The sequence below is a fragment of the Homalodisca vitripennis genome, unplaced genomic scaffold (assembly GCF_021130785.1).
Source record: "Homalodisca vitripennis isolate AUS2020 unplaced genomic scaffold, UT_GWSS_2.1 ScUCBcl_4876;HRSCAF=11305, whole genome shotgun sequence".
NCBI lineage: Eukaryota > Metazoa > Arthropoda > Insecta > Hemiptera > Cicadellidae > Homalodisca > Homalodisca vitripennis.
The window spans coordinates 28645-46079 of NW_025781022.1; the positions used below are offsets into that span (position 1 = coordinate 28645).

General features: G+C 32.9%; 1 protein-coding gene across 1 annotated transcript in view; it reads left to right on the forward strand.

The window, feature by feature from the left end:
* LOC124373140 (dynein axonemal heavy chain 1-like) overlaps positions 1-16999 on the forward strand; it is a gene marked incomplete at both ends in the record, with an annotated part of 41258 nt that extends 24259 nt beyond the window's left edge. Inside the window, 9 exon segments of the mRNA XM_046831536.1 lie at positions 6393-6547; positions 7376-7448; positions 8156-8329; positions 10011-10121; positions 11226-11405; positions 12784-13035; positions 15612-15686; positions 15689-15766; positions 16728-16999. Of these exon segments, the coding sequence (XP_046687492.1) occupies positions 6393-6547; positions 7376-7448; positions 8156-8329; positions 10011-10121; positions 11226-11405; positions 12784-13035; positions 15612-15686; positions 15689-15766; positions 16728-16999 (1370 nt within the window).
* Positions 17000-17435: the final 436 nt, after the last annotated feature.

Below are 17435 nucleotides of genomic sequence, written 5' to 3' on the forward strand. Positions count from 1 at the left end.
ATATATCACTTGTCCGATCAAATTTAGAATTTGCCAATATAGTATGGAATCCTTATTTTGCTAATCGCATTAATTTAATTAAAAAGGTTTTTACGGTATTTATATTTTAAAGAAACTGGTCACTTTACCTTCGATATTTCATGTAATCAACTTTTAAGCATTTTTGAAATGGAAAGTCTTCAAAAACATAGAAAATTAGCGAATTTACTTTTTCTTTTTAAATTGCTGAGAGGTGAAGTAATGGATTCATTTTTCTTGTCAAAAATTAATTTGTACACTCCATCATTTTATAATAGACCCCAAAATTTGTTTCACATTAATTTTTCTCGTACAATGACACACTTTTCATCACCTTTGAATACAATGATGAGATTGCATAATTCTTTGCCTGGGGAGGTTGATATATTTTTACATAATATTAATCAATACAAAAAACTTTGTCAGAGGGATATAAACTGAGCTAGACTATCTAATACCTTACATATACACATTTAACAAATATACTACACTACCAATATTTTTATTAAGATTTTTATACTTTTAACTAATTACACACACACACACACACGTTCTTTTCGTTATGGCTTATCTTGACAAAGTTTGATTTGTTGTTTTTGTTAGTATTTATGATTATTTATTATTGTTGTTATTTTGTTTATAATTTTATTATAGTTACGTTGTTATATCTATATATATATGTATCTGTTATTTATCTTTAGGCTTAATTATCTATTTAATGGGAAATATTTTGGTGGAATACTGGACTGGACTGGATTATATTTGAATGTGTGGATATTATTGCATGTCATCTTGATTTAAACATGCACAATGTAGTTGGGTGTGTAACCTGTATTGTTGCATGTAAATAAAATAAAATAATAACTAATATTACACATTGATCAAATTCTGACCACTTAAACCAAAATAACGTTATACCTGTATGACCTCTATATCGATATGGCCATAAATTTATTTCATTAACAATAATGCACACAAACCACTGGCTAATTTCGGACTACCGTAGCAAATAAAAATCTACTCGTCAAGTTAAAAAGTATGGCAGGAAAGCTGTCCATAAACTCGAAATGGGTAATATTAACCATCTGTTAAAGGAAGTACCATAGCCCAAAAAAGTTTCTTAACAAGTAGGCCTAGATCAAACCTTAAATTAGGTCAATGGAAATTAGTTGACCTATCATATAAGTATCAGTGTAGGCCCACAGCTTACCCTGAAAAAAATCAGTACGACTGCTTGGTTCCTATGCCTACCATAAACCAAGAGTTAGCTAAAATTTTCTTCATAAATATACAAGGTTTAAGGGAAAAAATGCGAAGAACTGGAACTCCTGTTATGTCAAAACAAATACTTTTTGTTGCATGCCTTGCAGAACATTGGCTGAATACAGATGAAATTGAACTATGGGTACCTGAAGGCTTTTCTCTGGGCAGCAGTTTTTGTCGCAGTGTTCATATTCGCGCGAGGGGTAAGCATATATGTTGCTAATAACCATATTTTTAAGGAAATTTACCTGAAGAATTTCTGCAATGAACTCCATTTTGAAGTTACTGGTGTAGAACTCACAGAATTCAATCTGATCGTGGTGTCCCTTTATAGATCACCAGATGGTAGTACAGAAATATTTCTGCAGTCATTGGAGAGAAAACTTTTAATCTTTCTCTTTCGATTAAAGTGCAAGTTAATCTTGTGTGGAGATGTAAATGCTCATTTTGACGTTACTACTAATAAAGCTACAGTAGAAAGATTTCTGAATTGTATTAAGGCAATTTGACCATATATTGCACAAACAATAAGCCTACACGTGGAAATTCATGCTTGGATAACATAATTACCAATTTGAAACCACATGAATATATTACAGAAGTCACACGACCATCTTTGTCTGATCATGATGCCTTACATTTTGAGTTTTCGGTGAGTAAGCCTATTTCTTACACACATGATAGGCCTAGTCAATTAAAAAACCGTTAGATTGATTACTCCCAAGAACATAAGTTACTTTATGCAACTCCTCGAAGAGGAACAGTTGGTGCCTGTCTTTTTCACCTGATTTAACAGCTAGTAACTGCTTTGAAAATTTTTTCGAACGATTTTTGACCTTATTTGAGACTAGTTTTCCACTCAAGAAGGCTAAAAAATTAAAAGCTAGTACAGCTAATATGAATTTTAAAAAAGGTTCTGCTTCAACTGGTTGGTATTCACTGGAGCTGGCAGCAATGAAGAACCAAATACTACTTTGTAAAGACATGTGTAATAAATATAGCAACGATCAGCTCTTGCTATTATTTAAGAACCTGAAAAGACACTACAGACTTGCACTACGAGCAGCTAAAATACAGAAAAATGAAGAAATAATTGAACATTCTGTACAACAAATGTAAAGCGGCCTGGAATATCATAAATAAAACAGCTAAACGCAGTCCAGTCAACAATCTTGGTAGCAGCATCCAGCCTGATGACTTCAATAACTATTTCATCACTGCTGTAGAAGATATATAGTTTAAAAGTCAAAGCTTCCCCGGAGAGTGCAGTGCAGTGTCTTAAAAGTGTAAATTTGGTGTCAGCCAATTTGTGTTGTGTCTTTTCACCAGTTAGCTCGAATGAGGTGTTTAACATAATAATCTCGTTAAAAAATTCCTCATCCAGAGATGTCTACGGACTGTCCAGTGACTTAATAAAAAAGATTGCTTCGGTGATTATTGAACCATTAACTTATTGTTTTAATAGGTGTATAAATGATGGTGTTTTTCCAAATTAGTTTTAAAGTTTTCTAGAGTGGTACCTATCTTTAAAAAGGGTAATCCAGATATACCCAGTAGTTACCGTCCGATCTCTTGTATCCCAGTCATAGGGAAAGTCTTAGAAAAAATTCTTAAAATACAAATTTGTAAATATTTTGAGTCTTCTGGTTTGTTTAATGATAGTCAGTATGGTTATCGTCCTGGTAGATCAACTACCACATGCCATTGATGGCTTAATTAATCAACTTTTACTGACCTTAGAGAGTAAAAATGCTGCCCAGGTCACCTTATGTGACCTGAGTAAAGCATTATGACACAGTCAACCATGTAATTTTATTGAGTAAGTTGGAATATTACGGTTTCTATGGCAAAGATTTGGAAATTTTGAAGTCATATCTTTCAGAGCGTAAGCAATTGGTCGACCACAATGGCAGTTTGTCTGAAGTTTTAGAATTTAAGTTGGGAGTACCTCAGGGGTCTGTTTTAGGGCCCTATACTCTTTCTAGTTTTAAATTAATGACCTAAGCAATAATTTGTCCTGTTACTCTACAATATATGCAGATGATACAACATTGTTATCTTATCATAATGAATGTGGAATCAGCTAAAAATAATTTCAGAGAAAAACACATTGTTAGAGGCAAACTCATTGGTATTGATGTTGAAACTAATGGACTATTCCTAAATAAAGAAAAAACACAGCATCTGTTGGTAACCTTAAAAACAGAAGATCTCTTAGATTCATTAAGTACAGTGAAGCTTTTAGGTGTAAATATCGATTCTAATCTGTCATGGAAAAACTCATATAGCCTATATCTGTAAGAGATTGTCTAGAGTGATTTATTTACTTGCAAACCTTAAAAATAAAGTGTCTCCAAAGATATTTAAGAATGGCCTATTTTTCATTTTTTGAAAGTATTATAAGATATTGTTTAATTGTGTGGGGTAATGGAATAGGCATTCAAAAGGTTCTTATTGTACAAAAAAAAGCTATACGAATCATAACTGGCTCTAATCCGCGTGATCACTGTCGACCTCTTTTTAGGCAATTAAACATTTTAACTGTTGTAAATTTGTATATATTTGATGTATTAATGGTAATAAAGAAAAAAATCTGCATCTTTATACACAAAGAAATGCCATACACTCTCATAATACACGAAACCAAGAAAGAATTGAGCTGCCTAGATTAAGACTTTCAAAATCAATGAATTTACCATAAAAACATGGGAATAAGGCTTTTCAATAAGTTACCAGTTTCTTGGAAAAATTTTAAACCATCGTAAAATTTTCAGAGAGATTACATGAATGGCTTGTAAATAATCCACTATACAACCTAGGAAGAATATTTTAAATTTAATTTTAACACTTAGTCTAGATTGTGTATAGGCTAGTGAGTACTATTGCTTAATAGGATTGTTTTTAAAACACTATTGTGGACAAATTAGTCAACTAATAGTTTCTAGTATTGAACGATGTTCTATTGCTTGTTATGTGACTTGCCGAAAGATAAATAAATGTCTTTAAATGTCTTTAAATGTCTTTAAATTATCTGACACCAAGATGTTGGGATTTATTGAAATATTGTTGCAGCATCTTGATCAACACAACTTTAAAAATAGCCAGCAACATGGGTTTATGACAGATGACAAACCCCCACTCACAGCTTACTGAATACATAACGACTAAATAGAGAAATGCTACTCAGCAAACAGCCTGTTCTTAGATTTCAGCAAAGCATGTGGTTGTCTCAACCACAACTATTCAATCCAAAACTGAGAATCGTAGGCATATATGGTACAGCAGCAAACTGGTTCTGGGGTTACTTGCACAACAGAAAACAGCTTCTTGAAATTCAAAAACAACACAGTACAAAAGGCCCCAATCAGTGTTCGTTGATGTACAGACATGGGTACCTCAGGGATCAATGCTGGGACCAGTTGTTATTTGGGACTATTCCTGGTACTCTCAAATAGACTGCCTGACTGGCATCAATATACTTGCAACACATTCATTTTCGTAGACAGTATAGCTACCACGATAGCAAACAAATCAACAGAGCAAATCCAGAAAACGTAATCAATACACTAAATTTAACCAAAAAATTAAAATATTTTAAAATGGCTCCTCTAATGCCTTAGTTTTAAATGAAACAGCACTATAGATCACTCAAATGAGGCCAGAAGTACTCCCACAATGCCTTTCAACACGTCATCATTACAAACAGGTCAACTCACCTGACCTGATCATATTTTTATCCATTAGATCAACATTATGAAATTACATCATGTTGTGACCTCAAACTTGTGATTTTATTGTGTTTTTAAATAATAATGAGTTCAAACCTTATATCAAGAAGCTTTTTATTTGTATAAGACATTGAATAAGACATTTGTATTTGAATTGTATAAGACATTGGATGTAGCTCTGTGATAAGAGATAATAGTTAAATATGATACTTGACACAAACAAATGAATAATTGGTTCAAAGCAAATGGTCTATTACTTAACACTGGAAAATTCAGGCAGTCATTTTTCTCCCTAATTATAGCAATAGTTCTAAATCTGAAATCCTCTTCCTTGATGTTGTAACATTTAACCTAACAAAAACTAAAACTTTTTTAGGAGTTTACTTTAATGGGAGTCTTACTTGGAGACAGCATGTTTCTTTCGTTATCAAATAAGCTTAGTAAGGCATATTAACTTTTTTCTGTTCTGTCTTCAAAAGTAGATACAAAAACACTGTTCACAGTTTACTATGCATATGTATATTCCTACCTAACATATGGCATCGAATTCTGGAGTGATTCACTTGAAGTAAACAAGCTTTTCATAATTCAAAAAAAGATCATCCTTAAAATAAACCGTATTAAGTATGATGCATGATGCAAGCCCAGTTTTAAAGACTTAAAACTGCTTACTCTTTCATCAATTTGTGCATACCAGACACTCATTATGATCAAAAAAAACTTAGCAAATTTCAATTCATTCTCAAATATACATAATTATTCCACCAGACACAACACTACTTTTATTTATCCTTTACACAAAACACAAGCCTTTGAGAAATTGCCTGAATATGGAGGAATTCGTTTGTGTAATAATTTGCCCAATGATGTCAAATTAGAGAATTGTTTGGGTGTTTTTAAGAATAAAGTGAAGGGCTATTTGCTGGAAAAGTGTTTCTACAGTGTAAATGAATTCTTGACTGAAAAGCAATAAGTGTTTAATAATTATTTAAATTGTGCATCTTTGTTCATTTTGTGGTGGGGTGTTTTATTTTTATGTTTTAAATCTTATTACTATATGTTATTTATACAAGTTATGTTTTATTTATATTAATGCTTAATGTTCCATGTTTTATGATAAAATTTTATTCTACAGTATAAGTCTTGTCTACACAATTTATATTAATTTATGTACATTTTAATTGAGGTTAGGCATTTTTTTAAACTATTTGACATGTCATCTACCATTAGGTAATTAATTACTTACTGTACATTGTGTTATGTGACAACATAAAAAAAAATTATATTTAAACTATTTAACTTAATCCTATTTTACTCTTGTATGTAAACATGTTCTAGTTGTTATGTGGATGACATACAATGACATAGATTGTTTGATCTCAGGAAATGCCAAACCCAGCTCCAAATTGGCTCTCCAGCCGATCCTGGAGTGAAGTCCTCTCGCTGGAGAATCTGCCTAACTTTCACAAGTTTGTGGAGACTTTCTCCCTCCATATTGCTCGATACAAGGAAATATTCGACTCCCCCGATCCTCACCAGTAAGTTTATAAGTAATTAATTGCATCTTTGCTTTTTTTACATACAGAAAAATGTTGTCAATTTGTAACTTAATACTTTGTGGTTCTCCAGAGATATAAGGAAAATTTGGTGTTTTAACATTAATATATAATGTAATATATATATATATATATATATATATATATATATATATATATGCTTAGTTAGATTAAATACTAGATAGAGCATTAATTTGAGTTTTCTTCCTCATGTTATCAGAGAGAAAATGAGTTAAAATCTTCAATATTTATTAAAGGCTGTTTACAATAGTTAATGTAATTGCCGAAAAAAATTGTTAGTCTCTACAAAGATGTAGGGCTCAAAAGGGCCTTATTGTATATTTAAGAAGTGAGATTGTTAACACATTGAACTATCTTGGCTTTGTATTGGCTACACTTAGATAGAAAAGTATTGAAGCTTGTAGAAGAATCGGTACGATTAGTATGCAGAGATTAACTGTAATATCTGAAAAAATCATCTTTCATTTATGTATATACTTTTATTTATTAGCATTGATGGGAGAACAAGAAGAAGTACAATTATTATGTCATGAAGGCAGTATGCATTATATCAGATGTTAAAAAGGCAAAGCACCGTTCAACCCTACTAAATTTTACTGCTGTTCTAGCTGGCTTAGATGTTTACCACAAATTTAATAAATAGGGTTTCTTATAGGCCTACACCACGTACATTAATAAATATGTTTGAACACACAAGTTATGCTTATACAACATTTACTGCCTTCACAAATCAACATAAATTCAAACATCACTAAAACACTTTCCATTTACAAATATTTATGTTTTCAGACAGCCTATACCTGTCACTGAACTCGATGAGTTTCAGAAACTTCTTGTCCTTAAATGTCTTCGGCCTGATAAGGTATGATACAGTAGTTTATACTTTATATGAAACTGAAAATTACATTATGTCAAATGTTTTACCACTGATAGAGTTATACAAGAATGAATATCTTTATTTTCTTTATATATGGTATTAAAGAACTGTGATATTAAAAGAAGCAGATTATTTTTCATACTTATAAAACGTACATCTATACAGCAAACTAGAAACTAATAAAATTGTAAAATAGTAATTTTAATGAAGCGTAATCAGAAGATTCACTCTCATTCTTATGACGATGTAAATTTAGAAGGAAAACATGTATATTATCCTGAGTAACAATCTTGCATATGGGTTTAAAAACTCAAGACACACAGCTTGTGACTTGAAATTAGACGCCAGAAAATATCATCTGAACAGCGCATCCACTGGTGGTTTGAAACTTTGGTTTGGCCAGTGACTTTTTGCATAAAACACATTTTTTCAGCAAATAAACATTTTATTTTTTAATATAATCACATTTTAGCTAGATACATCTCGCAGAGTTTTTTCATGTCCAAATATTTGTGTAAAATGTGATGTACCCATTAAGTTGTGATACCTAGAGCATGAGCCAACTCACACGCTTTCTCCGATCGTCCAATATCTCTCCATGGATTTTACTGATGATTTCTGGTGAGATCACGGGAAGTTCAAAAAGTCAGTGACTTTTCAAACCACTCTCGTACCAATAATGTCGGTTGCAGGTGACTCAAGCCATGCAGCAACTGGTGGCCGAGAGATTGGGCCAAAGGTTCATAGAGCCTCAGACCTCGGACCTTGCAATGGTGTACAAGGAAGCGACCCCCAACACTCCCCTTGTATTCGTCCTCTCCACAGGCACGGACCCGGCTGCAGACCTCTACAAGTTCGCTGACAAGGTAAAATTCCCTGCTACATATTATATCTACACTTGTTTTTGACGACTTTTAAGAGAGTATGAACTGTGGATTAAGGAGTACTATATGTTAAATTGTTTTTAACTACGAGATTACATATAAACAAAATAAGGCCCCAAAACATTTTTAATACTTTTGTGCAAATACAAGCATCCTGTGTATATTTATAGTTTTTTTAAATATCCTAGTTAGTCAACAGTCAAAAATGAAATAATAATCTACTCAACTAGAAATACAACAAGTAGTTAACAAGACCTAAAACTACATAAACTACTTTAAGAAATTTAATTTGCAAATACACATTTCTAAAAGAAGCAGTAAATTAAATAAAACAAATAAAAATCTCTTTAAAATACTGGTAAAAGAAGTTCCTGAGATTAACAATAATTATTTAATTCATTAGCAATCCCAAACATTCATCTACTTCATAAAATGGATGATGGGTATCTTTTACTATTTGGCAGTGCATTTCATAATTTTGGTCCAAGGGATAGTGTTACTAATGAGTATTGTTTGGAAGCTTGCTCTTTTGTTACAATATTGTTTGCAACACCTGTGTTACATTAGTGGATGTTTTGGTATGTTAAATTACATAGCTATATAAAGCAACAGTTTTATACAAAACTAAGCAAGGAATTTTAGTAATATATGGTGTTCTTGAAATTTTTGTTTGCACAAAGTTTTATAACCAACACCAGAGATATAAAGTACTGCCTTTTTATCTGCTTATAATTTACTGCTTATTTAAAAATCTTATTAATGTTCTTTTTAAATGTATTTCCTCATATTTCACTACCATAAACTAATTGGGAGTAAAAGAAAATTAATATACGATTTTAAGAGCTTTTTATTTGCAGAATTAAAACAGTTTTCTAATCATAAATATTACTTTAGATAATTTTAAACAAAGAGTAAAGTAAATATAATCATCCCAATTTAAATCTTTGATCATAATCAGTTCGAGAAGTTTTGTACAATTATAAGTATTTATCACTAAATTTGTCAAGAGCTATTTAAATTTCACAGAAAACATTTTTATTTGCAGTAAAATTTACAGCTATTGATTTATTTGCATTGAGTGTTAAAAATTTTTGTACAGTATTGCACTATATTATTAATTTGTATATTACCTACGATTTCTAAATCCTCCAAAGATTTGTGTTTATACAGTATGGATGTGCAAAGCATATAAAATTGTGTGGTTAGGATTACTTACACTTCCAATGTCATTCATACATATTAAAAATAACAACGGACCAAGAACGGAACCCTGAGGCACACCCCACTTAAAGTCTGGTCTTTTGGATGTGACTTCAGCCTGATCATTTTTTAGACTAACAAATTGTTTCCGACAGACCAAGTAAGATTTCAGTAAATCATGAGGTGTCCCTCTTATTCCATAGTTTTCTAATTTATAAAGTAAAATATTTAAATTAAAAGAGTCAAAAGCTTATTACAATTCAGACCTAAAATTACACGTCCAACATGTTTTGTAAGAAAATTATTTTATTTAGACTAAATTTTGAAGTAGCACCATAGATGCATAATCAAGAAGAAATTATGGAGTCAATACATGCAAAGTTGTTTTGTAGAATAACTCTGCTCATATAGTCAACCTTATTCAAATATTTCATAAGCTTGGAAGTGTTATATGATGTTTCAGATGAAAATGAGCAAACGCCTCATGTCCATATCTCTGGGCCAAGGACAGGGTCCTGTTGCCGAGAAGATGTTCATTGAGGCAATGGAGATTGGAAACTGGGTGTTCTTTCAGGTTTTAATCTACATTTTCTTTCTAACCGACTTTAAAATTCATTTTGTAAACAATTTGTTATAAAGATTATTATAACAGTGATTTAGGGTCACATTCTACTTAGAACCTGTCAATGAAATACAGAACAATCTAATTTAGGTAATTTAACAAATTAAAAAGTGAAAGTCAAGAAGATAACCATAAGTAAGGGTTTGTAAAAGAAAATTAATCCCAAACCTTTCAGTTGCAGTTGTAAAATATTACAGAGAATCTAAGTTACATAAGTCTGGAAATGTATAATGTACGATGAGCCCCATTCTGTGCTAATATTTTATACACGTTATAATCTTAAAGTGTAATTTTTACATGCTGCAAAATTATTACAGATACTAATAAACTTGAGTCTGTTAGAAAAATAGTAATGTTTAGTCAATGAAGTATAGAACAAATAAAATAACTCATATTATATGTATTGCTAAACAAAGCAAAAATAGTACAAAGATCTGAAAACATCTCTCGTATATGGTTGGTCTTTTATTTCACACTGGCAAAGTACTTGCCTATTTGAAAGCACCTTAATAAAAGTCATTGTCTTTTACGTGAACTGCACTATTATCTTTTACATTGACAACTTGGTTTTTATATTCTAAGGCACAGCAGAGCAATTAATTCAGAATTGCCTGCACTATAGGCAGACAATGTTTGAACAAATGTTAAGAGCTAGTACCTATATTGTTTACAAATGAGATGTTTTCAAACAGCAGTGTTTTGATGACCACAAAGGTTTAGTAATTTTGATTTTGCCTAACTATAGGCAAGAGTTTCCTCTAATTCTCTGTTCTGTAGACTAGTTAAGTTATAATAGGTCTCGGATAAACCAAGGTTTATAAAATGTAGGCATGGACTCTAATATACAAATAGACATGTAATACTAATAAACCTCGCATATCTCAGCTCAAATTCTAGAACCGTTAGTAAATAAATAAAAGGCACAAATATTAATTTAAAATAGTTTAAGTCCTCCTCCTCTCTTGTGGTTAATAAAAAATGTATAACACGCAATAAAATCGTAGTTGAACACATTATACCAACAGTGATTGTGATTGTTGTGGTTGCATGCCATAGAACTGTCACCTGGCACCTAGTTGGATGCCTCGGTTAGACCATCTTGTGGAGACCATCAACCTGGACAAGACACATAAGGATTTCCGGGTTTGGCTCACCTCCACACCGTCCTCTGCCTTCCCTGTTGCTATCCTCCAGAATGGCTGTAAGATGACAGTGGAACCTCCTAGAGGCATTAAGGTATTATGACATATTACAGTTAATTGTGAATTCTTTCTTGGCTGGAACTGATTCCTCGATCCATCAATTATGGAAGAATTCTAGGGATTGTGGGTTCATTTTTGATGACAGTTGGCAGTCAAATTTTGAAAGTAAGCTATTTGGAGAACCCAGCAGGGATCATTTCTGGCTGGTTTATAGCTTCCAGTTGATCCTACCACTGGACACAGCAAAATCCGATGTTCACTTAAATCTGGGCAACCCTATGGATGTCCAGGAGCAGCACATCACTAACCGCAAATGTTGAGATTCTGGGATGCAAGGGCAATTCGATAGGTGTAGTCTACTGTGGAAAAAGACTGTTGGAGTTTAGTGGGGTTAGTTTCCTAACTATCAGAGGTTCTTTGCTATCCTCAACAAGGGTGTGCAACCCCTTGCCTACTTTGACTGGAGAGGCTGGTTCAGAGCTGGCCACCCCCTCTTCCTGGGGGACATGACTTTGAGATTAGTGCCCTAATTCTTCCTCATAGATCTCGTTAGGAGGCAGCCTCTACCCCTAACCTTACCCATCCTGAATATCCTGTCACTCCGGAAGCAGCGCTAAGGTTCTTACAGGACTAAGTGCAATTTATAAGCTTCTTGTCCTAAGAGAATAAAAAAAAGTAAAAAAGAAAAAAGCTATTTGGAGTTAATCTAATACATTTGTTCCTCTTATGAATCCGCTTGAATAACTTTAAGTTACTAGACCTTTTACACTTATTCAGATCAAAAATCAAACGATTAAGGTTAGAATAATATCATGATTTTGAAACTGGATATTGTATCATGTACATACAAATATTTAGCTGTAGTAAAAATTTCTCAGATTTGGATTGTAAAAAAAACCTGCAGTTTACTACTAACAATATTCATGCCACATACTTGATAAGAATTTTACTCTGGATTGTAGTTGAGACAACTTATTTCAATTACACTATACCATAATCTTAATTTACATATATTACCATGTCAGAACGTTTATATATTGAGATGTGAGTGGTCACCAAGATTATTCCAATTTTACTGTACAAAACTTCTATAGGGCATACTTCCTTCACCCTCTCAACAGACATATAAAACTCTACGCGCTATGTAGTATTTCGCACAATAATCCTTGTATTTAGTTTTTAACTATTCTAATGTTAAAAAAACTAGGATCATCAAAATTTTTGTTTGTTTACATTATTTATATGTACATATAAATAATTAAACAAAATTATTTATATGTAAATTTGAATTAAATATATTATTACATGTACATTATTTATGTAAATTTGAATTTAATTCAAATAGAGTACTGCACTGTTTCTATGTACTACTTCTTCAACAGCTTATAATGTATTTTTATAAATGTTTTTAGGCTAACCTCCTCCGAGCGTACCTTAACCAGGTTCCTCAATTCCATGACTTCTTGAACTCCGAAAACCCTAAGGTCCAGACATTTAAATGGCTCCTGTTCTCTCTCTGCCTCTTCCATGGAATATGTCTGGAGCGTCGCAAGTTCGGTCCGCTCGGTTTCAACATTCCCTACGAGTTCACCGATGGGGACTTGCGTATCTGCATCTCACAGCTGCACATGTTCCTCCTGGAATACAGTGATATACCATTCAAGGTAATCGTAATTCTCACTTTTAGCTGCAGCATTCCGTGTTAGATAATCCATGATGTCCATAAGTACTAACAATTCTTTATCGTCAGGGTTATAGAAAAAATTTGATAACTCTATATTTAAATACAATTGGCCGAAGTCAAAGCAAAATGTTAAATTGATTCATTGTTTAAAATTTGTTATTGAGGATGGATTGTATGAAAGGAAGGTTTTCAGACATTTACCATTGTTGTATGTTACCAAAAAGTTCAACACTAAGTTTCGAGGATTGAAATCTACACTCTTTCTCAGGTACAGAAAATGTCCTAAGATATTAAAAGACTAAAAAATACTGCAATGGACTCCTCCAAGGTTATAAGGTGAACCAATGACGGAGAACTCAATATCGATATTTCCTGTGATGTCACAGTGCGTCTTTTGGAACAAAGAGAAATTGAGGGTGTTAGTCAGGAGGGGAAGTGTAAAGAGCAGCCACCTATGGTCTTATGTTTTTGTCCTTAACCTTAATGTCATGGTGTGTGTACGAATGTTATATATATGATTAAATCGATGTAGGACATATATTTTGGTTTATATATTTTGGTTCATAGGATTACGTCGCCCTACAAATATAATGATATAATTCCTTGATAAACAGTATCAGAATATTCTTTATTAACAATTTCTTCAAGAAATTTAATAGTGTCATATGTAAAAAATTATGTTTAATAAAACACACAATAACATGTATAACATTAAGTCCAGGTCATTTGAAAAAATTCATCAATAGAGTAAATTGAATTGTCCATTAGGAGATTCTTTAGTTTCTTCTTTAATGTAGCGCCAGTTTCTTTCCTGAGATCTTGAGGTAGGTAGTTAAGAACTTTAATCTATATATATAAAAATGAAACTGTTCGTGTGTAACAGCATCACTCACAAACGGCTGGACGGATTCGCCTAATTTTTTTTAAAATTTGTTCGTCTTGATCTGTAGAAGGTTATAGGATACTTTTTTATCCCTTTCCCGATTCAGGATTCCGCCCCACTGGTTACAGAAATACCCGTAAGAAATGCATTGCAGCAACATATGTTATTAAGTGAAAGAGTCTTTTCAAATTTTTAATCAGCTGTTCTTTGTAAACATATATAATGCGACAAAAAATATATTTTATATATAAATTTCTTTACACTTATAGTTTTAAAGCATAGAGTAAGCTTAAGAGAAACGACAAATTTTGTTTAAACTGTTTCTGCAATCATAATATATAAAAATGAATGTTTGTGTGTTTGTCCTTTATAGACTCAGAAACTATTGGACCAATCACTATGAAAATTTGTATTTTTCTATGTAGAAGGTTTTTATACGCAATGCCCATTGATGTAACTAACCACCAGGCTGTACTGCAAGATATAAAAGTTATCAAAGCGCCTGCACATTATAAAACTGCAATTACAACACAGTAGTTACGTATATTAAAATATCCAAACACTATTTGAAGGCAAAGAAATATACGGGCAAAGCTTAAGAGACGCGTGCGAAGCCGTGGGAAACAGCTAGTACCAGCATATATTGGTTTTTCTTGCAAATAGAGAAGTTCGGTGAGCTGGTAGGTTGAAAAGGTTGGCATGTGGAAAAGTCTGGAACATAATTTTTGCATGAGGTCGGGTAAAGATCCTCACAGCTTACATATGTAAATACAGTAGAGTCCCGTTAATCCGACCTAATTGGTACCGAGCCCTATTCGGAATTATGTGATTGTTCGGATTAGCCAGAATTACAGAAAAATACGGTTTTAAACTTGAGAATGGGTCTATTTTGTTATAGAATTATCAAAATTTTTATTAAAACATGTTTTCTGACTGTTGCATTGTATTTCTTGACAAGTAAACGTGTTTGCGAATACTAAGCACATTTACCAGTATTTAGTGTGAGAGTTCTATTGTTAAGCAATGTGAGCGTACTGGATATTGTACGGGTCCACGCGTTCAATAGTTGTACGAAACTACGCGTCATCCAATAAACTCTCTTTAATGCGACAGACGACAATAACTGAATTTATGTCTTTTAACAATTAATATTGTACTCAATAATAATATCAGTACTGTACGTCCAATTTTTGTTTGATTTCACTTCTTAATACAGTAAATTTAAACTCATACTTAACCTATAAGTTTCAATTTGGTACTGTATTTAACTTCATTATTATTTATGTACTGTACCGTACACAATTTGTCTTAATAAAATACTGTATGTATATTTAATTATAGTTTTCTTTGTATATGTACGAAATGATGCACCCATTTTCATTTTTTATGTAATTAGTTCCCTATAACTGTTCATTATTGTTATAAATAATTCCTCCTGGACCTGTTCGGATTAACCGAACGTTCGGATTACACGTGTTCGGATTAGCGGGACTCCACTGTACATACATACATACGTAAATATTCAAACTTTGTACTTGGTAAGGCATAGAAATTCTTATCGTCATTTTATCTTAATTTCCTTTGGATTCATCTCTTTAAATTATAAAATGTTATGCTCCTTTTGTTTTCCAGCAATCCTTTTGTTTTCCTTGATGTAAACTTAACATGTCCAGGTACTTGAGTATACGGCGGGGCACATCAACTATGGCGGCCGAGTGACAGACGACTGGGACCGCCGCTGCATCATGAAACATCCTGGCTGGACTATTATAACATGGATGTCATTTCTGGAGACCACACATTTGATGAGCCTGGAATATATCATCAGGTGCGTTAGTTGCATACCTTAAGTAAAAATGGCTTAACAATAAATTTATAAATCCTGATCTAATGCTCCTTGCATCTTGTTATTGCATAACAGTAGTAACACTTTTGCTAAAAATAACATATTTCATAAAACACAATGCAGTAATGCTGAAAAAAGCAAAAACTACCATAAAACCTAGCTATTTGATATATGATACATATAAATTATACTCAAGTTAAATAAAAATCTTTAATACCAAAACTACGTATATGCATAAGTATATAAACCAAACCAGGTACAGGGATCAATCAACAGTTTTATAACCAACACAGGTATCCTTCTTTACACCGAAACTGTGGGAATTTTAGTTCAAATTTGAATTTGGCTATACTGTAATAGTTAAAATGCCTTGATCAAATACACTCTCATTATTCTTGACCTAGGAGAGGTCACCATCTCCCAGCAACATTGCCAGAGTTTCTAAGAGTTATCAATGTGATTTTAGTCTCTCATATATACATTTTTTTAAACTCTTCTGTTTCCTAAGAATACTTTGTTCCTGGCCATTGTCTGAAGATCGGCTCTTGTACCTGAATAACAATATCCTTTGATACTTTCAGAGTGGACTACATGGCTTCTATAAAGTTCATCCAGATCTATTGTTAACTATATATCTAAGTTCTGTATTCAAATGTTTGTAATAATATTCATTGTTTAGTAATAAAATTTGTTAGGTACTTAAAGAAAATTCATTCCATAAACTTGAACTGTCGATTGTACGATACCTAGTTGCAAATCGTGCTAAATGGTATGATGACGTTTTTAAATAATTATGTAACACATATTAACAAATTTCAATCATAGATTCTTTGTAACCTGTTATTTATAGAGTGCTATTTTTGATGTATTAAGTTAAAAAGGAACCAGTTATTTGTTTCCAAAAGTTAGAAAATAATTAATCAAAATTTTGACTTGTTACCAGATGCCAGAGGAGACAGAGATGATCAATTACCTGGCATACATCCGAGAACTGCCCGTGAACGACAGTCCAGGGCTGTTTGGATTGCACGACAACGCAGACATGAGCTGTGCCCAGGCCACCACATACGCGAGTCTGGCCGTGCTGCTCTCGCTCCAACCGAGGGTCGTTGGGTCAGCTGCCAGCAGCCAGGACGAGGTCACCAAGCAGATGGCAGAGTCGTTGCTGCACCAGATACCACAGCCAATACCCAATATTCCGGCTGTGCAGGAGAAGTAAGTTTCCAATTGATGGCACCTTTTAATTTTCTGCAGCTTCATTTCATAGGTATTGTGTACCTTAAGTCTATGGAAATACAAGCATTTGATAAAACAAGGAACATTGTTTAGGTATGTGAAGCTTAAGAAAACTGCTTGTTAATTTTACTTATATGCTACATGTGTGTTGTTACTGAATGTTCAGTATCTTTCTATTCTTTAAACCCTTTCCGCTCGTTATGTCGGACGTTGTCCGACATTGCTATTTTTGCCGTTCCGCTCGTATGTCGGACGCCATCCGACATTGCAGTGACGTCAGCTTTTTCTTTATTTTTAGGCGGCCTACGATGTTTCCGATTGGTGCTGCGATCGCACGGAATTCTCAGGAACTAATAAATGACAGCTGAACTACGATTGGTCGGCTGCTGATTTATTTTGCTTTGTCATTGTAGTC